A 24,384-nucleotide genomic window follows, 5' to 3' on the forward strand; every position below is an offset into this window, starting at 1 on the left:
CTCCCAACACTATAGCACTCGGCACCTAAATAAGTGATACATGTCTTTGCTGACTTTCTCCATCTTTTTTCTTGACCCCTTGTCTGTCAGAACGACAGTCCTGCCATGAAGAAGGCCGTGTCCCTGCTGAACCTCACCACCCCCAACAGCAACCGTAAACGCAGACGTTTCAGGGACACGCTGGCTCAGCTGTCAAAGGAGACGGAGATCTCCCCCTTCCCTCCGCCACGCAAGAGGCCGTCCGCAGAGCACTCCCTCTCCATGGGGTCTCTGCTGGACATCTCCAACACCCCGGACACATTAGCAGGTAAGAAGAAAATGAAGGGGCGCGAGAACACACCTGTTTGATCCGACTCCGTTTCCAGTTGGCGGTTCCACATTCCTGGTTTATTTGTAGAGGAGTCTTTTTTGTGTGTGAGATTGTTGATCCTTCAGTCTCAAGATGGACCACTTTTTGTTTCAGAAGAGAGAATAGGGAACAGTACAGGCGATGATTCTGTGACCAGAAATAGGAGAAGGAGAAGGAAAACCAGGGACAGAAGGATCAGGTCAGACAGGGAAGAGAGGAGGAAAAGATCCAGCCTGAATACAAGAGTTCTTCAGTCACCAGAGGAGGATCAGCAACAGCCAGGAACCTGCACAGGTCAGGTTTTGCTTCCAGACTCTGTCTTATATTGTCAGCAGATATGAGTCACCAAGATGCATTAAAGAAGTTGATTTGTGTAGGATGAAATAACTGAATATATGATCATGATCAGGAGGATTTCTTTTCAAAGCAAATTTCAGGAAGCAAACAGTGCTGTATGTTTCTCCTTTCAAACTAGACTTAGACTTCCTTTGTCATTCAAACTTGAACTTTATAGTGCAGATAAGAAGGAAATTTCCTTGCATTGGCTTGCAGTGCAGGATAAAAAACAGCAGCAAGTATTTATATAAGGTAAGTAGTATTTACAAAATAAGGTGCAGATATATAAATAGATGTAAAAACAAAAGCTATGTGTGAAATTACTGAACAAATGGTGTCATCATCTGCTCGGTTGGAGCCAGAAAACAGCCTTCCACACATACGTAGACGTGATCTTAAAGTCGACAGGCACTTTGAGACTGCAGAGGCCAACAGTCAACTCTTGCTTGTTCTGAAAATCTGCAGATGTGACTTTTATTTTTATTTTTTTACCACTGTTAGAATTGAATTTGAATCAATCAAGCTTGTTTGTGAATCCTATTGTCAACATTTCTCCGTGGTTTTTCTTCATGTTAGGCTGCTGTTTGAAGCATTTCTTCCTCATGTTTCTCCAGAGAGCTCAAAGCCCTCCAAGAGTTCAACTCCGGCTCTGTCCAAGCAGTCAGCCAGGTGGCAGGTCTCCAAGGAGCTCTACCAGACTGAGAGCAACTACGTGGACATTTTAAGCACCATCCTCCAGGTATCACTGCGCGTCTGTGTTCGCACCATGTGGACTTTTCTAACACTCTCACAGGCTGGCCAGTCAGTTGCCCCTGACAACACTTTCAGGTTAAGCTACAATCATTAAAGGTGTGTGTGTGTGTGTGCGCTTGCATGCTCTCACTTGGCCTGTCTTATCTGTCGGTCCCTGCAGAGTCAGAGACAGCTGACCAGTGAGGGAGAAAATGGCCTGCCTGAGCATCTCTGTCTGCTTATCCTTCAAAATCTTTTTCTCCTTTTGCGTTTTCCTCAGCTGCTCTTCTAGGACTTCCTCCTTTCATGTTGTTTACTATCTACTCACTCTCTCTCCCTCTCCCCCTCTCTACCCGTCTCGTTCTTTGCTCCATGAACACCTCTCCTTGATTTGAATTGAACCATTTCCCCTGCTTGGTTTAAAGTTTCAGGTTAGCTCTGTGGTGAAAAACAGACTCACTATATGATGCTAAAATCACTTTTATAATGTCATTGCAGCTCCACTACCTTGTGTTGTAGAAAAGAGAACACTAACTTAGACAAAGACGTGCCAGAGACCAGAGTCGAGACCAAAACGTTTAGTGATCCGGACAAGTCGGGAGCAGATCAGTAGACGAAAATCCTCCTCTGGTGTGGAGGGGGCATGTCACTTGTTTAGTCAGCAACACTGGGACGCTGTTGTTTTATAGATGGATAGATAGATACTTACTTTATTGATCCCGAAGGAAATTCAAGAAAGGGCTGTCATACTAATGATTTGGAAAAATAGCAGTGTTGGTCTGGACCATTCTTGGATTTAAAATCAGGATAGTCTATAAGTTATGTTTTGCGCCCCATGTGCAGAAGTTAAAGTCTTCATCACTTCAGCCCTTTGCCGCACGTCCTCTCTCTCTCTCTCTCTCTCTCTCTCTCTCTCTCTCTCTCTCTCTCTCTCTCTCTCTCTCTCTCTCTCTCTCTCTCTCTCTCTCTCTCTCTCTCTCTCTCTCTCTCTCACACTCACTCACTCACTCACTCACTCACTCTCTCACTCTCACACTCCCCCCCCCCCCCCAACATTTCCTGTCCAGAGTCTTTAAAACTCATGCTTTTGTTGCGTTTGATTTTTCTTTGTCTTCTTTTATTTGCAGCTTTTCAAGGTTCCTTTGGAAAAAGAGGGGCAGGTGGGTGGGCCCATTCTGGCCCAAGAGGAAATGAAGACAATATTTGGATGCATCCCAGACATCTATGAGGTTCACAAAAGAATAAAGGTAACAAGTCTCAGATCATTTATAGAAAAAAACACTACTGACCATTTTGAAGAGGTGTCGGTGACCTTTTGTTTTTGTGTTTGCTCATCAGAATGACCTCGAGGAACTCCTGACAGACTGGTCAGAGGACAGGAGCGTTGGTGACATAATTCTCAAATATGTGAGTGCAAGTTATGGGCCTCAGATTCAGAGCTAGGTTAGGAAAGTTAACTTCTGCTTCCCTCAGTAGTGCCCCCTTAGTTGTGTTTTAGATAGGACTGTGTTTTAAGTTTAAAAAAAAATATCTCCAGAAAAACCTGAAACCATGTAAAGAAGTGGTATCCTGGAAACTGTTCCCTCAAAAAGACGAGTCAGACAAACGTCTTTTCCACCATTGTTGTTGACAAAGCTGATACTAGAAGTGCCGCCCCTACTTGATTTTCTGTTTTGAACACGAGTGCTCTGCGTCTGTGGACACAGGCCCTTTATGTCTATGTTTTGCTGCTCATGATGTCTTCCTTTATCTAAGCAAGAAAAGTAAAACGTGTTAAACTAAATCCTTTTGAAAAGAAGAGGTCGTGATAAAAACATCTCCACATGTTGTTAACATTTATTGAGTCACCTTTGAATTACTCAAGCACTCAGGTTTTGCTGTGAAACATCCTAATAAGTACTTCCACTTGTTTTGATTCATCATTGGTTTGTGCGCGGCCGCCTCTGATGCTTTGAATGGTGGCTTCTGGGCTCCTTACTGAGCAACCCAATGACTGTGTTGGATGAATATGAATTGTTGTTTCCTCTCCCTTCAGTCGAGTGATCTGGTGAGAGCCTATCCTCCATTTGTCAACTTTTTTGAAATGAGCAAGGAGACCATTGTTCGCTGTGAGAAACAAAAGCCACGCTTCCACGCTTTTCTCAAGGTAGGACTTTCAGCTTGATAGAAATTGTAAATGAATTTTACATAAGACACTTTTGAGGACCAGGACAGCCGTTTGTTTTCAAACCTTGCAGATGATGAATACAGAGACCATCATGCTCCTCCTCTGTTTGCACACTTTCTACTTCGTGTAACCTGTGCCTTCACAGATTTCAAAATAAATGAACGATAACCTTTTAACTCAAATAACACTGTAAACCCATTTTTCCTAACAATAAAACACCCGGTCACACCATCACCAGACCCTGGAGCCAGGCTCATCGACGGAATGTGTTTCCGTGAACAGATGTGATATCACGCTTTGCTCTCATTTGACAGATCAACCAGTCCAAGCCGGAGTGCGGCAGACAGACGCTGGTGGAGCTGCTCATCAGGCCTGTTCAGAGACTGCCCAGTGTGGCTCTTCTTCTTAACGGTAGCTCCTTTGTAAAAATTCAAACTCCTTTGTCTTGTGCTAATTACTTTCCTCCTCGTCTTCTCCTCCTTATCGTCGTTCTTCCACACTGGCCTCCTTTATCTTCTGTTGATACCTGTCTGTCATTTCTTTTCCTCTCTGTTCCTTTTCTTCTCTCCTTTCTCCACATTATTTTCATCTCTTCCACCCTGTCTACTTGTTACTCAACTTTCCCCTTTCTTCCTCCGTTACAGACATAAAGAAGCACACGTCAGATCACAACCCAGACAAGATAACACTGGAGAAAGCAATCGAGTCTCTGAGAGAAGTCATGACGTGAGTCTGCGGGACCGCACCTTTCCTTTTTGTGATGATCACACAGTCGGCATTGTTTGATCATTTCCAGCTCCACGTCTGTCTTTTCTTGTTTGACTTTTTCATGTAGTCAAACTTTGCTTATTATTAAGAAACAAACAAAGAATATAAGAGCACCTTGTGTGGAGCCGGTTGTCTCTCAGGGTGAGGGTTTGATTCCGCAGACGCATGTCCGATGTGCTCTTGGGCCTTTAACATAAATAAATGAAAATAAATAAATTTCTCCCACTGCTTCAGCAGCGACATTTGCATGAAAATGAATATTTAATATCAAAAGTACAAAACTTTCCAAATGGACACAAGAATGGAGTGTCCCCTTTTAAAGTCTGTCCAGCCGTCCTCCCTGTCTATGAATGCTCAGGACACTTGATGTTCCTTATGTCTCATAATAAGCTCCTGCTGTGTGTTTACACTATCTCTACACTGTATTTTTTATTAGTAAATGTATTATGTTGATGATCAGAGAAAGGATGAGTCAGTAAATGTTCCACTTTTCAACTCTACAACTGTGATGGATGAGGAAAACACAAAGATGAAGAATATTGAACTCATTCCTCCGTCCTCTAACGTTTACTCTCCCTGTCCTTCCACCAGCCACATCAACGAGGACAAGAGGAAGACGGAAGGCCAGAAGCAGATCTTCGATGTTGTTTATGAAGTTGACGGCTGTCCTGTAAGTTTTGGGATTTGTCCTGCTTCTCGTGTTCACAGCCTACTTTAGAAACGACTCACGTTCTATGGCACTGCATGACATCGCGATGTGAGACTGTTCAAACAATTACTGAAAGACATCACAATAATCTGTGATTCTTTTTTTTGTTTTGTTTTAAAAAACGGACGAGCTAATGTATCAGAGTATAACTGACGTGACGTTTTTATCACAGTGACATAACATCTGTTGTTTGTATGGCAACGATAAACATGGTGGCTCTGCCACTGTCATCCTGTTGCAAGTCTCCATTACAGATTTCTCTGATGTTGATGAATGTTGGAAATGTTTGAAGTCATTTAAGTACTCAACAAAAGATTTCTATTTGGAGATTAATAAAGTATTACATGATAGAATAAAAATACAACAACAAAACAACCCACGGAAAAGACACCCAGCCAACAACAACTGAACCCCAACAATTAAAGAACCCAGAATAAAACCCGACCACCATCAGAACCTGAACATCCAGAATTGAGACAACATAATAAGTCGGTACTATGAATTCACTGATGTGAGAAAGTCAAGCTGAAAACAGAGGTTTGAGTTAATGACCAAACAAACCCAGACTTGGTGACATTTACTTTTCCCATGGCCTCTCATTCTGCTCCTCAACCCTTCGACTAGATTACATGATCTCCCATGCAATGCAGGCTAATATATGACTGTCTCAGTCTCTCTATCTAACCTCTCTCTTTTAGTATCTCCGTTCTTCACACTGTCCCCTCGCCTTTTCTATTTGTGTTCCCTGCAGGCCAACTTGCTGTCCTCCCATCGCAGCCTGGTTCACAGAGTGGAAACGATCGCCCTGGGAGACCAGCCCTGCGACCGCGGGGAGCATGTGACCCTCTTCCTCTTCAATGACTGCCTAGAGGTGAGACTACATACAACTCCAGCAGTCATCCTTTTTTAAAAGCATTTCCTTTTTATACATTTTGGATGTCGAGAGGATTCTGGTTCCCGTTTGTCGTCCCACTCGTACCATCCTTTGCTGTTCATGCGAGCTTTGGCTGCAGATATGAACAGACTGTCCATCGTGCTAAGATCTGGGCTTCCATTAACTTTCATCTGAACAACATGTATCTTTTATAAATCTTTATAAATAGGGTGTTTATTGCAAGCGCAGCTAAAATCTGCCTCTCAGCTCCATTTCCTCCTTTTGCTTCTCAAGCTGCTGAGGAGTGACCGTCGTCCCGGCTGTGGTCAGAAAGCACAGGGGAGACTTATTGCTCTGCTCCAGGGCCGCAGTCGTAGCTAAATTGGGGGCTAACCTCTGTCGCTCTGACTTACAGCAGCATGCAAGACACGTGAGCCCAGCTGGAGTCTTGAGGAGTTGGGCTGTTTATTGTTGCATGCACAGCTTTAACTATTTGTTCTTCCTGCTACCCATCGCTCTTTCTCCGTGCTCGCCTGACTAAACCATGACAAAAAATATAACTCATTTGCTTGCACTCTCAAAGTCTTCCGGTCTCCTTACTCACCCTACCAACAACACTCAAGCTCTCAGCTATTCTCCAACAGGACTGCAGTACTTGTTTTTCAAAAGGATTGCCTCGCAGATTTATGAGGGCGACCTTTCTTATCATGGGAGCACATCTGCAAGCTTTTGAGGACGATCTGTTTTCTGTTTTTTCAAAACCATCTTTGACGTACACCTTAATGGTGCATAGTTACAGCCTTACAGAGATTTGTCCCTCCTTTTCATTTTCAGTGCCTCACAAATACCTTTCACCTTCAGTTTTTCATCGTTTTCTCTTCTTAAATGTCTTTTTCTTCCTCTGCACAAATGTGAAACAGTACAGCAAACACCTTCCATAGCTGAGCTAAAAAAAAAGAGCCATTCAGTAGATGTGCACGTCCGATAATTCATTTCAGTTGACGTATCCTGCTGATCTACATTTTAAACTCACATAGTGTCACGATGCTGGATGCCCAAAGTCAGCGTGGGCAAAGTTTCAGATCATGAGGTAAACGTGTTTTGGAGTTATCCCAGGATAGGATGTGAAGCCCAGACTTTAACAAGACGCTTCGAGTCTTTATGGAGGTCGTTCACATCAGCTGCTCTGCCAGCACAGTAGAGCAGCTGTTCCCCAGCAGCCCTGCAGTGTTCTGCCCCCCTGAAGAGTTCCAGAGAGCTGGCCAATCAGACGACAGTGGGCACATGGGCGAGGGTGTCTTGAATAGCGATCGGACTAATCCGATCTTATATCGGTATCAGGTCAGATGTTGACGTAATTTACGTATCGGACTGACGGCGCCGATCCTCGTCACTGAACAAGACAGATTGTCTGGCACTTTAAACGTCTTTCGAGCAAGACAAGAATGTTTAGACTGAAGTGTCACAAATCGTTAATATCAAGACATTCAGACGAAATGGAACAGCTCCTTTTTAAATGATCAAAAGTTCAATTCTTACACTTAAGTTTAAAAGATTTATTTTGAAAAATGTATTATTGTTGCAACTTCCTGTTTTTATGTGACGCCATCACAATGCAATATCTGTACAAATGTATCGGGACTGAAAAAAAGTGGATTTTGCCTCTCTAGTCTTAAAGAGACAGCGGCGAAATGAAGACGGCAGTATCAGATCAGTAAGACGCTGCTCTACACGTTTAACTTTTTGACTAGATAAAGGGTGAAAATTATGATAATATGGGATCTCTAAAGCCCCCTTTCCATGTAACCAGTCCAGTATGGATCAAAACAGTTTAGTTTGGTAAAGCCTGATCCGGTTTTTGTTTCCACAGCCAAACGTGCCATATTTGGTAGGTGGCGTTTAAGTCGGATGCTGATAGCCTCATATCATATCAGCTAACAGCTAACCGGCTAATAAATTGAAAAAAGGAGAAAAACGTGTATGTTTAAACGTGTGTATTTAAAAACGGCAGGATTGTTTGCCGCTGTCACACGGAAAATGACAATTACTTCAACCAATAAACGGACCGCAGTGTTTAGCTCCACCTTTTAGTGTCGGATCGATTTACTTGGCAGCCCAACAGAAGAATACCAAAAAGTAGAACAGTACTTGCCGGTAATTTAGGGATCTTTCCCGGCTTTAGTCTATGGCAATAAAATGTGTGCTGTACTGAGACGAACCGAACTGAACCGCTTGGTGGAAACGGGGCTAAATGTTTTTAAACGATTAACATTCATCTTTACTGTTCTATTAACGTACAGTGAGTGCTCTACCTGTAGAGACGCACCGTGTGGACTGAGTCAGGAGACACGTGCTCTTTATCTTTACAACAGTTTAAACTATGATATCATTGAACATGTCTTTCTTTCCTGTTCCGTGTTTGTTAGAGTGGGGAGACTCAGCATGTTTGCAAACACATGCTGTGATCCATGTGCACACTCAGTGGTAAGGAGGAGGAGGAGGGGGGGCTTTTGCAGAATAGCAAGATTGAATGGATGATCAATTCATGTGTGCACAGTCTATCACTGCTGACACAGGCTGCGTGTGTTAATTAGCAAAGGGCCAGCCGAAGAACTGGGCAGGCAATCACGGCAGAGAGGAGGTGGGTGGCTGCGCTGAATCAGGAGTGTCAGCGACACCTCCTAATTAGCCCGTGTGAGTGCGTGTGTTTGTGTGTGGGTTGAACAAGCTTTCTGACGATTTTCCATGTAGGCCTAAATGTATTTTATTGAGTGAATATTATGTAAGAGTGCCTCCCTCTAACTCCCCTCCATCATCACTTATCATTGATTAACTTTTGCATTCACATAATCCCTCTCACCCTCCTCACTTAAACTGTCAAAATAACAATGACCTACGATGTAGTGTCCTGTTTTATCCTCTCCCCCATCTCTCTGTCCTCCCTCCCTCCCTCCTCTCTGTTTTCGTCCTTCTCAGCATCTAATTAATGTGGCATTAATGAGTTGCATCGTTTACCTCTATGAAGGCCGTATTGATTTATTGCCAAGTAACTGATAGCTTCTCCCCATGCTGCAAAATGCAGCCGCACTCAATTTAGGAACCGCAACGATACGCACACACACAGTAGCTGTTATTTGGAAGTTTCCCTTCTTCACATTTACCTCCAAAGTTGCTGTCTCATTTTGTGTGTGTGTGTGTGTATGTTTGCTTCTGCAGATTGCGAGGAAGCGACACAAGGTGATCAATACATTCAAGAGCCCACTGGGACAGACGAGACCGCCGCCCCCGCTCAAGCACATTGCACTGATGCCCCTGTCCCAGATTCGAAGAGTGCTGGACCTGCAGGACACAGACGGTAAGAAAGTCATACAGTACGCTGTACAGTGTTGTTGAGATGTCCGAGCATACCCAGCACTCATCTCACTCCCTGTCTCATGTATGGATACTTAGACCAGCCCAGTGACGTACTTTAGCTTGCTAACAGTGACTCTCAGCACCCACCCACGGGGCTCAACAGTCTTTAGTGGGGATGCACCGGTTCAACGTCGACATCGGCCCTGTTCACAGACATAGGCAGACTTTGCCTTGAACTGTAACCAAGATTTTTTTATATATATAATTTTTTTGATGCCAAATCCATTTAATGCCAACATCTAGTACACCTAACTACTGATTTGTAGAAGAGTTTTTTTGTACTGGTCAGTTGAAGGAACCAAAACTGACTCATTATTGTCAAACACAACAGAAAATCATAGCGTCGTGGGAGTCGCACTAAAAGAAGTCATGAAACAAACATCAGTATCAGAGTTGGCAATCAGCTAAACTGTTATCTCAAACATCGACCCCGATTGTCCCAATCTGCTGTCTCTAGGTTTCTTTGTTTTCACTGCACAGTCTTCTTGGTAGATAGGATTAGTGCTGCTGTCACAATATTTAACAACAACATGGTTTGTTAATGGAAGAAATAGAAAACTCAAACAAGAGGAGGACCAATGCTGTCGAGAAGTAGAATCACCACTGAACGTTGGCGGGATGAAAGGGGAGAGATGCAGACTCACTGCTGTGCGTCTTTTTTTAATATCTCTGCTAATGAGCGAGGTTAAAAATAATGCAGCATATTGTAGAAGTGGACCTCTCTCTCTTTTACTCCAAAAAAAGCTTTTAGTTTGGTTGTCTTGTCTAAGAGTCTCCGTATTTAGAATACTTTATAACACGTCGGGGTAAGTTGAGAGGGGTCTGAAAGTGTTTTTTCCAAACGTTAGTTTTTCCTTTTTTCTTAGTCTTCTCTTTTTTTTTTTACAGTTGTCTCCACACAGAAAACAGTAGTGGTTGATGATGGAGAAATGTGGATGAGGATTAGAAGTTGATTGTTGTCTTTCATGTTTTCTCTTTCTTCTACCGCTTTTGTCTGCGTTTATCTTTCCATCTGTTTCTCCCTCCCTCTCCAACACCTTGCCTTGATCTGAATCTCTTCCTCTCCATCTCTTAACTGGCTGATTCCCCTCCTCACTTTATTTTGTCATTCTTTCAAATGTCCATCTATCCCCACCCCCTCTCTTTTGTTTTCCGCCTTCAGAGTGTGTGAACGCTTTCGCCTTGGTGGTTCGCCCCCCGACTGAACAGGAGAACTTGTTGTTCAGTTTCAAACTGGCTGGAGAGGAAACCGTTAAAAGCACCTGGCTGCGAACCCTTTGCCGCCATGTTGCCAACACCATCTGCAGGGCTGACGCGGTGAGTGCTGTAGTCACACATTCAGATCACATTCAAGTAAGATATAAATAAAGATTGTTGGATACAACTGGCAAAGACATTTTAAAAGCCCTGTAAATGTTTGTATATATAATTAAACCTTTGCTTTACTACGGGGGTTCAAGGATACTTTAAAGGAGCATTATGTAACATATCTACTGACTGATGCTAATAACTAAACGTAATTCTACATTTAAAGGTCCAATCTGTAAGATATCTACTGAATGAAATGACAATGTGACCTTACACTATGAAGGAAACGTGTTATGTTGAAGTGCTGGCTTCTCTGACAACAATGCAGCAGCCAGTATGTCCTCCTTCTGTCTTTAGATCCTGGTCCTGAATGGTCTGGATTTGTTTGGACCAGAGAAGGTGGGTGGTTTTAAGGCACCCCCACACAGCTGTTTTGGACATCCCTTGGTGTGCCAGATATGAGAACAGTTATCAGGTCAAAACAACAGGTGTTGCAGCAAGAGCAGTGGTTCAGATAGAAGTGATTGTACCTGACCTAAAAAGCCTCTGCATGTTTCTAATAAGCTCTACAAGCAGAAACATGCTCAAACTAGGATCAATATTGGAGATGCTTTTGAAAAATGGAGCGCGGTTAGAAAGCAGAAAGGTTTACAGAACGATGCAGAGCTGGCTAAACACTGAAGCTTCAGTGTCCACAACATGGCAACCTGTGTGAGCATCCACTCTAGAGAGGAGGGGGCAAGGGGAGACAGCTCTCTGCAATGTTTTGAATTGGGACTGCAGAGTCAGAGTTGCATCTTGCTCCATTAATTATGCTATTTTGAGGTTAAAGTTCAATCATAACATTTAAGACAAACAACAAATGGATCAACTTGACAGAGTGGAGGTTTTGGAGCATTTAAAAAAAAAAAAAAAATTTATTCGCTTTTTCTCACGCCTCTATCTGAAAGCATTTCTACTGGTAGACTGGTGCAGACTGTAAAATCCTGTAATTGTACACAGGAGTCGTGATGTCCACCTGTGCTGATCACTCGTTGACTTTAACTGGTCTATCCTGCACTCCACAAGCTTTACTTTCCGAACAGTAGACCACCGTTTGCTTTTACAGGAACCATTATGACCTCATGACGGAGAAAAGATGGTGCAACGCTGTCATCCTCATCAGTGTTACCATGTTTCCCAGCACAGAGTACATTTTCACTTAATTCAGTATCTTGTCTTAACATTGTATTAATTTGAAAGACTTTACTTAAACAGCATTTAGATGTTTGTATTTATGTATTTTAAAGTGGACAAACAAGAGGAGAAAAGTGAAAAGAATGTTTTGCTCTTCACATTGTTTCTCCTCTTTCCAGCAGCTGCTCAGCATGTTTGTATTTAATTGAAATAATCTCCAGTATTCGTCCTGATGGTGGTATAGAAAAGTTCTCCAATGCCGTCATTAGCGAGTTTTTAATAGTTTGGATGGCAAAACAGCTCATGGCAATGAGAAGGGCTGCAGTCATAACACAGCAATCATTAGAAATTCTCATGCCGAGCTGGTTCTGTCTCATTACTGGATTTTGTTTAATTAAAGAAAAACACAATCATTGCCACACAGTCTTTATGTTGTAGCTTTAGTGCTGCATTTAACAGAGCCAGCAGCAGGGGGCGATGTTGGCCTCTGGTCTGCCTGCCTCCTCACAGCTGCATTCCTAATGCTGTTTCCACTGGGTCAGCGCTGCGATGTGAATACCAACGAGATAGAGCTGTGCTTGTTAACAAGCCCACTGCAGGGTGCGGGGGAGAAGAAATAAAGACTGTGTGTGAGAATCCTTCCACACGTCTCCTCTTCCGCCGTGTCTTTGCAGCAAATGCACACTGATTCACGTGGTATCGATGACATGTATGCACATTTCGAGTAACGATTTCACACCTTAATGTGTTTTTTTTCCTCTTGTAACCAGGAAGACATGATTCAGTGCACGGACCCAGACTCACTGCAGGTCAGCACCAAGGACATGGACAGCACCCTGAGCAAAGCCTCCAGGGCCATCAAGAAAACTTCCAAAAAGGTAAAAAGGCTCAAGAATCTTCTCCAACGGCCCTGTTACCAATCGAAGGCTCATCATAGCACATACATGATGAGCAGCCAATCCCCGCTGAGTCCACTCTTTGATGAGTCCATCATTCAGTAGAGTGGCCGTACACACTCTGCCTGCATAATGTGCAGGGATTCATTTAGGACAGCAAAGGGAAGGACATGTTTACTTTAACCTCGACACAAAATATCTAGAGAAAGAAGCAGAGAAATAAATAGATATGGATGATGAGATTTTAAACAAGACCCGATGAGGACAACTCTTTTCTGTTGGAAGGTTAGGAATAAGAAAAAACAGTTGAATATTTATAGCCTCTTTCTGAGGATTACACAAAGGAAGAAGACTACAAGCGCATGATGAAGCGAGCTTGTTTATCTGCTGTCCAGTGTGTCGGACTGTTTATCGGAGAGAGCTGTGAGCAGCCCGACACCACACACTCTTCCTGTGAACTCATTTAGGAGGAAGCAGAGAAGGTGCAGCTAAACATTTTAATATGAAACACATGAAGACAAAACGTGGCAAATGTGTCCAACATTGTGCAGAAAAAAAGGAATTATTCGATTTTTTTTTTAAGGCTGCTGCTTAAAACATTTAAAGGAACGACAGAGAGCAGTGGAAGTGAAGAGGTAAAAGTGCGTGACAGATGTCAGGTAGGAAACTAATCGTAAACTGATATACAGGCTGATATATTTCTTTGATCTTTAGAGATGGATACACTGTACACACACGTTTCGTGCATTGATCCATCAAATGCTGTTATCCAACACTCGTGAAAAAGATATATAAGACAGTGTTTTTTCTTTTACAGTTGAACAAAAGCCTATATTACCAGAAAAAGAGCAGTTTTAAACTGTCTTCCTGTGTGACAATTTCTATTGTGTTCTGTAACGTCTACAACACTCTCTTTTAGTTCTCTGTTTTCACTTTTTGGAGTTTGCTCTTCTACGAGCTACAGCACGCCAGTCGAGCTCAGCACAGACACTCTGCCCGACTTCACTCTTTACTTTAATATGACTGTTTCAATCTAAAGAGCACTGACGAGGTCAACATTGTTTGGTACAGCTCATTGATGCCGATGTTAGGACTGTGTCTTTAGATAGCACTGTTTGTGCCGTCTAAAGACGACCTCATTTTCTGAGCGCTTCTCACCAAGCCTTATAGTTGCTAGGTTGTGAAATGTAACCCCCGCTTCCCACGGCAGTGACAAATCCTTTTAAACAGCTCTTTGTGTATGTAAATTTTTTTTTTTTTGTTACGAGAAACTCTCGACATCAACGTAAAGATGTCATGTCCGGGCTGGAGAAATTTCCGGCTTCAGATCTGGAAATTGTTCCCTTAAAAAGACGAGACGGATTAGTGTCTGTTGTTGACAAAGCTGACATAAGTCCCGCCCCTTATTGATTTTGATTGGTCTGTGAGGCAGACGCGACATTGTCGAGCACAGTTATGTTCCAGATGTTGAAAAGTTTTCATCTGAGAGTGCTCAGATTAAAATGGCAAAACGCTGAACTGCATCAAAACTGTTTTAGTCCACAGACAAAATGATTCTGTAGTCTCGGGCGTGAACAAGTCTTCCTTTTTCGAGCGCTGCCTCAGTGCCTTTTTATTTGAATATTTTTAATTCAATTGTTCATACAATTCCAACATACTGAACACAATACACAATGGTCATGTACACTTGGACATACCCGAGTGGCTTAAGATACACTGTAGAGGAGAAAGGAGAGAAAATAAAGGAGTGAAACTGAGATCACACAGATTTGAAATGGAGAAGTGGAAGTCACTTCGGCATAATTGTTCTGTAACCTTAACAACGGGATCTAGCCTACGGCACAACCCTGCCGGAGCACAGCCCATCACTTTAGTGCAGAAAAGAACAAGTGGGATAGGAAGTCAGACAGTGTTTTATTCTGAAAATAAACCCAGTTTTGAGAGTTCAGGAAAACCACCGTAGTTTTTTTTTATCTGTTGATGAGGATTAAATAGTTTTATACCGGATACATCATATTATCTCCTGCTGTCACGAGTTAATCTGTAAAATTACCGCAGGAATTCTTTTCTCTGCAGTCCAGTCCGCAGCTGGAGCTCTGAGCTGCGGACGGAGAAAGCAGGTGGTGGGTGAACGTAACACACAATTCACACCACGTCTTTTTAGTCTTGGGTAACTAAAGACGTAGGTTACTAGGGAAGGTACACGTGCACCTATCCAACTCGTCCTGATTAGTCAGCTCTCAAAAACGCTCTTGACATGACACAGCACTTTTGTGAAAAGTTCAAACAATTCAACTGAAGAAGACGTTGGGCGCTCATCCTTCTTCCAGTCTTATGTGAAAGCAGGCATTGACAGTTAAAAAAAAAAAAGAAGTCATGTGTGAACATGTCCTTTGTTTTGTATGTGATAAGAGTCTCCGGTGAAACTTTTTAAATATGTAGTTGTGTTGTTCGGGCGACTTTAATGCTGATTATCACAGGTATCTTTGGAAGTGTTTGTGTTGTCATGAATGGAATAAATTGGCTGTTTCGATTTCCCCCTATTATTGAACAATGGCTACTTGTTTACAAAGCTTTGGAAATGTTCGTTCTTGCTACGTGATGCCAGGCTGAGCCGAGTTTAGAAGAAGTCAAGAACAGCATGTCGTATAATTACCCTCAGCAGCGATCAATATAAACCAAGAGAGGGCTACGAGCAGACTCAAAAAGACGAGGGGTTGAATATCCAGGATGTTGTGTGCAAAATAACACATGGTGACAGAAATATGACTTCCACTGTTTTTGTTTGTGCCAGGTAACAAGGGCCTTTTCCTTCACCAAGACCCCGAAGCGTGTGATCCAGAGGGCGTTCATGGCCAACAGTACGCCGGACGAGAAAAGCCAGAGGCTGAGCTGTGAGAACCGCGTCAGCAGCAGTTCCACTCTGGCTGTAAGTACACACTTTATCTGCAGAGAGGATCTTCCGTGTGTCGTTGTGAAGACAACTCGAGCTCTACTGACTGATCACCTTGTTTTTCTTTTTAACTAACCAAGCCTCCCACTAGGACACGCGTACACATGTAGGTGTTTTATGAACGTGTCCGATTTCTTTAACCCCGTAGCTGCACACTTTATTTCAGATTGTGACCATAACTCGCCGGCTGTTTGTCCTGGTCTGTGTTCATCTCTCTGCCCATCTGTTTTTCCCTTCCTTTTGATGCTCTCCATCTCCTTTTACTGAGAACCAGGCAACTGATCTCGCTCATCAAAAAATGATAGGACAACTTTCAGTCGATGTCGGTCGTTTTGATGTAACTTAATTATTGAAACACACACGGAGAGCGGCCTGTGCTCTTTAGTGTTCTGCGTAGTTATTTTTTACTTATTTGGCTCGACTTTTGCACAGTTTGGAAGTCTTTTAATCATAGAAGGAAGAGACTTTGTTTGAGTACGCATGATTTAGCTTGACAATAATGACCTACCTTGAGTCCACTGATGGAAGAAATATAATGTAAGATCAGTGAGTGGCGTCGAGGGGTTGATTGCCTGCAATCATCTGACACGTTAGCGCCAATGAGAAGCCAGAGGTCACCGCCTGCTCACAGCACAGGACAAAGAAAAGACGAGTTGATTTGAGTGGATAGATGGGAAAGGGCCTCGCCAAAGATCTATCTGTGGATTTTATGAATCTATAGATCATTCAAATGGAAATGGACTTAAATCAGAAAATAGTTTTTTTCCTACAATATTCTAGATCTGATCCAGCCATGTTTTGAAAAATCTCGAACTGAATAAATGTTTTAAAAAGATAAGACCAGGTGTCATCCAAACACCCCTCTCTTTCTTTCCTCTAAGATGAAGTCCGATGTTTCTGCCCACTGTTTGAACCTTGAGAATATCCTCTGCCTTTGAATTATATTCCAGCATGTCTTCTCTCCCTGTTATGGTTGTTATGTTTCTCTTCTTGTTTTGTTTTTTTCCACGATTTACAAATTCCTGCTCCAAATGTATATCCTCTCTGTTGTGTGCTCTAGATGTCTCGCTCTGCCTCAACATTCAGTTTGAGTGATTCTGCCAAGGGTAGTGCCATGGTGCAGCGCTCAAACTCTCTGGACCATCCTCCTCTCAGAGCTAGGGTCTCTGTCTGTATGCGTAACCCCTCCAGCCCACACCAAACTCCCCCTCATAGCCCCGGCCCCAACACTCGCCCAGAGTTCAGCCATAGCCTCCACCCAAACTATTGCAACCAAGAACGCAAGTCCATCCTTCATGCTCCATTATCGGCCCAACCAACTCAACCAAGATCAACCCCATATAATCCCCAGCTGCCAGCCTCTTCACCCCGTCACACCTCCTCTTCCCCACGTCACACCTCCTCTTCACCCCTTTGCACCTCCTCTTCCATTCCATCTGTCTTAAACTCGGATCAGGCCAACACCAACACCTCTCAGCCAAAACCTAGCCAGCATGTGTCCAGACACCTACCCTCTGTAAAGTTCCAGACAAGGTTCCAAGCTCCTCAGCCGGTCAGTGTCAGAACCTTTTCTGAGTCTTCCAGGGATCCTCTAGTCTCCTTGGATCCACGCAAGGCTACCCTGACCAATCCTCGTAGGGAGACTCTGCTCTAAACCAGCGCTAAGCCTCGCAGTCTGACGTGAGCGAACATTATTGTCTTATTTCAACTCTGGGTGCACCAATACTATCCTGTGTTTATTTTTTACCTTAATATTTTCTGGATATTCCCTGCTAGCTTTTTAACATTCAAAAAGCTCTGGTGCATTTCTAGCCCCAAATCAACTCCTTAGAAGCTGAGACCCTGAGATAAACATCATTTTACCAATCATGAGTTACATAATGCTCGGCCAGACGGCTGCGCTTTGAACTTTAATAATTTGATTTCCTGGCGTGGATTGAATGATCCTCCCCAGTGAGTTTGTAAGAGGAAGGGCAGAGATTTTAAGGGTTGATTTGGAAAAGCTCCGTCCCCTCTGAAACACCCGGGTTACTAACTGGTGTCGGTGGTGCGTGAATTTTCACGAGGTGGCTGTAATGAATAATGTGTGTATAAATATGTGAAGAAGTTTATGATGAAGATTGACTGCTGTAGAGCTAACACAACAAAAATGCTTTTCCCCACGGAGTCGGTGAAAACAGGTCCTCATTATCACTTCCTGTCTGTCATAAAGGTTTTAATGGAAACGTGAAAGTGGGCGTGACAACAGTGCAACAACGTCTTCTTTACATTCACAGCTTTCCAAAACTTTAAAAACTAAAAGGAATTCAAAATCTCCGATAACCTCTTTTTCAAATGAACTTTAGAATCTTCTGTTAACGCCACTAAAGGACAAATCCAAATGTCATGGAAAACCTTGAATTTTTGATGTCACGCTCTTTGTGTATCGGCCTGTTTACACATGAAACACTCACCGAAGGAGCCCGCCTGATGTCTTATCTGAGGCTCAACTTGTGGTAAAGGATCACCGAGCATGTGGGCTCATTTGCCAGTGTGACCGCTAGACTCTTCTCCTCGGCTGGAACAATTTACCAAGCAACATTTACAAACTCACCTTTTTAAGTAAAAGCTGAAAACAGATGGTACTAAAAGAGCTACAGAGCTGCACAGAAACTTAGCTTTGGAGACTTTGCTGAGCACACAGGAAGATTAAAATTCAGACTGCGTCTTATCTGCTGGATTTTATATTACCATTGTCATAACTCACAGTTTATGATAAAGGCTAAACATTTTTCAGTCTTTAGAAGTACCTATGTGCCATTTCATGATCTGCAAGTGTATTGATCTTCTAAGTATCTATTGACAAGGTCCCAGTATGATTCTTAACGTGTCTGCAATTGTATAATACAATATAATCATGTATTATACAACTCCAGAGACTCTGAAGTGTGTTTCACTGTGTGACGGCAGGAAGTCAGACTCTTGAGATAGCTGTTGTGGGTTAAAATGCAGAGACCTGGTGATTGTTGGCGCACACAACATCTCCTTTGTGTCAGAATTGAAATTCAAATGAGCCTGATGGAAATTTCCCCCCGGCTTTTATTTGGAAGAATTGTTAATTGGAGAAGTAAATTCCTCCTGTGTGCAGACTCTCTTTATCACATAGAGCCTCTCTGATAGTGCATACTGTACAGAGGGGAACATAAGTATTTGAACATCCTGTGATTATGCAAGTTCTCCCTGAAATTTACATTGTAGGTACATTTACACTGTGAGAGACAGAATATATATATATATATATATATATATATATATATATATATATATATATATATATATATTATTATTATTTTTATTTATTTTTTAAAGCGATAAAATACAATTAATTTAAAAATCATACAATGTGATATGATTTTTATTCTGTCTCTAACTGTGGAAATGCATCTAAGATCTAAATTTCAGAACCCCCCCAAGATCATAACTTCTAAATGGGAGAACGTGCCAAATCACTGGGTGTTCAAATACTTAAAGTCCTCACTCTACATAAATCAGGATGTGTAGTGTGTATTTCCTCGTTGTCCTTTACTACACTGTTTAATTTGCCCTTGCCCATTGCACGCCCTCATATTTTGGGATGTCGCCATTCTAGTAGTTTGAAGCAAGTTTTTATCACGGAGAAAGAATAGCGGAGAGGGCCTCCAACGTTGAAGAACAATGACAGAAGCGACCAGTTATAACATCTTCCATGACCTGCTCTGTTGCCTAAACTGTGTTGACGATGCCACGCTAGACTGAGGCACAGAGACTGAATACAGTGAAAGACGGTACCAACCTTCTCTCTGTGTTATCTTGGCACTGCTTTCCTTCTGCAGTCTGTCATACACAGTCCTTCAGGTGTGATGTACAGCTCATGGAGCAGGTAAAAGAACTGCCGTGACAGGGTTGTGATCAGCCCGTCTTAATTAGCTCCAATAAAAACAACATCTGGGTAAACTTTATTGTTGACACTGCACTGAGAGCACCTCTGTGTGACACTGGCGATTCATCACGGAGACTAAGGACGATCTGTTGTTGTGTGCGCACTGAGTGAATGTCTCAGATACTTTCGAGCACTCTGGCTATAAAAACAAGTGTTCATTAGCATGTAGCGTCATTATGGCAGCTGCATGATGAGGGTCAGGTGTGTTGGCTCTGTTTCGAGTGTTGCCCTCGGCCCCGCCTCCCTCTCCTGTGAAAATAACCTGCTAATGTACCCACTCATTTAGTCCGCATCATGCTCTGTATCTCTCAACAACACTTATGGATAATGAAGGCCACCTTTCTCTAGTTACTGTAAATCACTTGATTCGAGTGCAGAGGAAAGAAGAGTGTGTGTATGTACATGAAGCAGCCAGGTGGAAAGCTACTGATGTGTGATTGTGTTGGCAAAGGTTGTGTGTCTCCGTTACATCAGCACCTAGGTTTGGCTTTGATGGCACAGCGGCTCTTGAACACTCAGCACTCAGTAATTAAAACAAGGCTGGAGCATGCAGGCCGACCTTCTGCCATTAAACCTAACTGCAGCTGTTCTGAAAAAAATATCTAACATGCATTCAATCGTTCAAAGAGTTAAAATGCTAAGGAAACACTAATGCTTTCTTTATTCATTTAATAACAAAATGTACATGTTCCTTGTTATTTAAAGGGTTTCCTCATTCACCACTTAAAGGTGCACTTAGTAGTTTTGATTAAGAAATGTAAAAGTTGGAGAAGATTCTGTGATATATTCATAACTCGAAAAACAAACTCTCCTCAGAGGAAAATGTGCTCCCTGTGTGAAGATGAAATGCAATGTGAGAAATTTCACAAAGTCTTTATTTCAAGAGATTGAAGTCTGGAACCAAGACTACCAGCTGCCCCAATACGCGTGACTGTAAAGTGTTTGATTCCAAGAAAAAACGACTAAGGTGGTGATAAAAAGGTGAAAGTCTTCTGGAGTTAAGGAACTACCCATCTCACAACCCATTGCAAATGTTAAAGTGTCTTCTTAAACATAACTGTAGTTGTTGTTTCTACTCTTGATAGATGTGATGTCATGTTTGCTAATACAGTAACTAGCTGTTGGCAGCAGCAAGCTCCACCAATCAGAGACGTCACTGTTGACACTCTATGACTGTGGGTAGTGTAGTTCTTTGTCCCATAATCAGATGGAATAAACCATGTTTTTCTTTAAGGAGGTTGATATGAGGAGCGTAAACAATCGTTTCACACTCGGGCAGCTCGCTGAATCAACCTGTGATGGTTATGACATTATGGATAATAATCAAACTCACTATGATGGATGGATAGATAGATGTACTTTATTGTTCCCAAGATGGGAAATTGTGGAGAAATTGAACAGGATTGTTTCATCTGGTTCCATATTGTTGACCTCTTCACTTTCAGCTTTTCTTTTCTTTTTTCTTATTTTTGGGCCTTTGTTTGAGAAACAGAGAGGAGAATGACAAGTGGGAAAGGAGCCACAGGTCAGATTAGAAACCTGGGCAGCCTGCTCCAAGGATTCAGACCTCTGTGCAAGATTTCAGAATTTAAAGTCATAAATCGATAATTAGAGATGATCTTGATTCTGATTCTTAAACTGCTTGTTGCACTCAGCCTGTGTCCTGTTCTCTTGTCTATTAATGAAATGAAAACTATAAATGTACTGCATGCTTGGAGAAAAATTAAGAAGCTGTGCTTGTAATGATGACATGTTAACTTTGAATTGAAAGACTGCTCGCGTTTCTTGCCCCATTAGACCTAATGGGGCTAATCCTGAACCTAAGTATCTGAGCGAGTAGAGCAGAGCTCTGATTATTCACACTGATGTGAAAAATGTCCAAAAAACATAAACGGGAGCCATCTTCCTAAATCCTTAATTAATCCTTTAACCAACATGATGAGTTAGTGACACATTATTCAGTTGTTTTCCGGGTTTTTTTAATTCTATTTCTCTTTCTTTTTCACAGGCCCACCATTCCCCCTCCATGGTCAATCTGCCCTCCATGTTTGAGAGGAAGTACCACACATTCAGTCGCTCAACCACCCACCTCTTCTGAGATGCTCGTGCTGCTTCAGCGGAACGCCTCCTTTGTCTGTAACAAACAGCAGGACATGACGGGATGCGTATGAAGTCAAAGCTAATTTTAGAGTTTCTAAAACGTGTCTGTGCTTGAGATCTGTGCAAACCCAAAACAAATGTCATGTAGCCACATTTTTAAAATGCACTGAAACTGTGGACAAACTCAAATCTGTTCAGAATTGTCCGGCTACACTTGGTGCATCTTTGCTGCCACTTTTGCCAAGTAGAGTTGAATTGAGAAACCTCTAGAGTGTTTGCAAAAACGATGTACTTTAGCTGACAACTGACAAAAAATATATAGTTTCTTGGCGAGCACTAAAGGGGGGTTGGCGGATCTTTAAACATGCACAATGCTTGAAATAAGAATTCATCACAAGGATTTACCTTGAACGGTACTGCACCACGTTAGCAGCTACATTTAGCCATTAGCACCACGCTAGCAGCATTAGATTAGCATTGGTTCTGGTGAGTTTAAAGCCTTACCCTAAAAAGAAAAAGTGAAGGATGCTCTGCTTTTTGTCTACATTTGTTGATTATTTTAGGGTGTTTTCATTGGATATTAAAGTTATTCACATTTTACAGTTTGCCTCATGCTGGGCCTTCTGGTCGGTTACCCAGTCGGTCTGGTTGAGTGACCCGTTAACACTATCTAAAAGTAAACAACCTCATTTGACCTCTGGTTGAAATAGGGACTTCAGACTGTCTCTGGATGATTTAGTTTGATTTCTCCTTGCATCAAAAGAAGCGTTTGATTTCCTGTTTAACAAATGCATGTTGCTAAGCTCTGTTTAGGAAATGTTAAAGTTAAATTTCCCGTTGATTGATTTTCCCTTTGCTGCGTTATGGCTCTTTATTATTATTATTAAGATGCTAGGTAAACAACCTCTTATTTAAACTGATATTTAGTCTTGTGTAGTTTTAGATGGTAGACTTAATTTTGCTTGATTTCATAATGACTTATTATAAACTAACCCAGCTTTAAAGTGTAAAAGCACGTTTGCTTCCAGCTTTTATAAAGCTTTTAATTTAGCATTTACAAGATTCAGCGGAGTCTGCTCTTACGCTCCCGTCCATGTTTGAAATGTTTTTTTTGTTTTTTTTTACTGTTTCTTTCTCTTTGTGTCTGCCTAAGAAGGGATGCTGTGTCAGTGTACATATTTATTCTGGACATTTTAATGTTTTTCTTCATCTTGTTTCTATTTATGTTTGTTTTATTTTTTTTGTTTTTTTTATCGACTTTAAATCATCTCCTTTTGTTTAATCACTGTATTAAATGCACTTAAACATGTGCCCCAAGATCTCGGCTTCTTTTTTCGTAACCGTCGTTTGTCTTAAAGAGGGATTCATCATGTTCATTTGGGAGTCATGTTGACTAAATATTCACAAACATACTTCGAGTTCCTCCTCACGAATAAACGGAAGATTTTCTCCTGGGTGCAAAATAAACCTCAGATGTAATTCTTTTTTAAATGCTCATCTTAATTATCCAGAACATCCATTGTTTCGATAAAGGTGAAATCGATATTTAACCAGTTCAGTAACTTAAAGGTCCCATATTATGCTTTTACTGGTTTTATATTCTATGTAATGTGTTTTCTGGTGTCTTTTGCATGTTGTTTAGGCACATGTATTTGCAAAAAGTCAAAGTCCACGGAAACGTGGCTTCAGTGACCCATAATGTCACTGAATCAAGCCCATTTGCTCACTGTAGGGAACACAAGCTCTGCTCGGACTGTAGCATTCCCATATTGGGAATGCTACAAAGGGACGGGACATATCAGAGAAGAAGAACCCAAACGACTGACCAATTACAAGAGAGCAGATCGGCCGACCAATCAAATCAGACATATAACACAAGGGGTCCTGCTTGTTTTTTTTTTTTTTTTACTTCATTGGGGATTCTGAGTGTTTGAAATACAGGCAGATGAGAGAGCCTGCATGGAGCGGCAGTACATGAAAACAAACTTTTCGAGTGTTAGTGATTGTGAACATACTTTAGTAGACATAGCTTAGATATATGAACCCCAAAAAGGTACATAATATGGGTCCTTTACATGAAGCTTTGGATGTTTGGTCTGAAAAAGTTTCCACGTGCGTTTGGCATCTTTGAGTGTTTGTGATTTAGTTTGTGATTTGCATACTGCTTTGAAGCCAGCTCATGAATGCTCCTCAGTACTTGTCTGTGCTTCATGCTCATTTGATGTAGGAGTTGGTTCAGAAGTTTCTGGATCTCCCTTGACAAAAAAGTGCTCTTCCCCAGTTTCTCCTTTTTCTTCTTAAATAGGAGCTGCTGTTTTAAATTCACTTTCCAACCAAAGTGGAAGTCTTGGCTTTGAAGAATGTAAACCCATTGGAGAAATACTGACAACTGGGCAAAAATTATTTACACTGATGAAGAAGTTTGATAGCAGCATGCTACTTTTTATGTAGACATGGCGCTATTCTGTTCTGCTTACAGCATCGCCCACAACTCAAACCTCTTCATGTGGATGGATATTTAGAGACTTTAATCCACATCTTCAGTGGTGTCAGACTGAGTGAGTGACGGCGCCTGTCTGTTACTGAAGGGGGCTCCATGGCCTATTGCTGTTCATGTTCTACCAAACTATTGCGTCACATTTTG

The 24,384-nt window shown here is 42.0% G+C and overlaps 1 protein-coding gene across 7 annotated transcripts in view; it reads left to right on the forward strand.

Annotated features, from left to right (window-relative positions):
• The window catches only part of ect2 (epithelial cell transforming 2), a 305,416-nt gene extending 282,367 nt beyond the window's left edge, over positions 1-23,049 (forward strand). For 3 of the 7 annotated variants that reach the window (XM_079351254.1, XM_079351251.1, XM_079351252.1), the window contains 16 exons: positions 91-307; positions 464-643; positions 1,300-1,424; positions 2,545-2,664; positions 2,756-2,824; positions 3,453-3,563; positions 3,899-3,995; positions 4,229-4,310; positions 4,944-5,022; positions 5,813-5,932; positions 9,152-9,290; positions 10,512-10,666; positions 12,604-12,711; positions 15,524-15,658; positions 16,743-17,362; positions 21,649-21,737. In XM_079351254.1, the coding sequence (XP_079207380.1) occupies positions 91-307; positions 464-643; positions 1,300-1,424; positions 2,545-2,664; positions 2,756-2,824; positions 3,453-3,563; positions 3,899-3,995; positions 4,229-4,310; positions 4,944-5,022; positions 5,813-5,932; positions 9,152-9,290; positions 10,512-10,666; positions 12,604-12,711; positions 15,524-15,658; positions 16,743-17,336 (2,331 nt within the window). In that variant the 3' untranslated portion in view covers positions 17,337-17,362; positions 21,649-21,737. Of the gene's footprint in view, positions 1-90; positions 308-463; positions 644-1,299; positions 1,425-2,544; positions 2,665-2,755; positions 2,825-3,452; positions 3,564-3,898; positions 3,996-4,228; positions 4,311-4,943; positions 5,023-5,812; positions 5,933-9,151; positions 9,291-10,511; positions 10,667-12,603; positions 12,712-15,523; positions 15,659-16,742; positions 17,363-21,648 lie in introns of all 7 variants that reach the window. The other 4 variants (XM_079351256.1, XM_079351257.1, XM_079351253.1 and 1 more) reach the window with 3 other exon arrangements.
• Positions 23,050-24,384: the final 1,335 nt, after the last annotated feature.

The sequence above is a fragment of the Symphodus melops genome (assembly GCF_947650265.1).
Source record: "Symphodus melops genome assembly, chromosome: 8".
Taxonomy (NCBI): domain Eukaryota; kingdom Metazoa; phylum Chordata; class Actinopteri; order Labriformes; family Labridae; genus Symphodus; species Symphodus melops.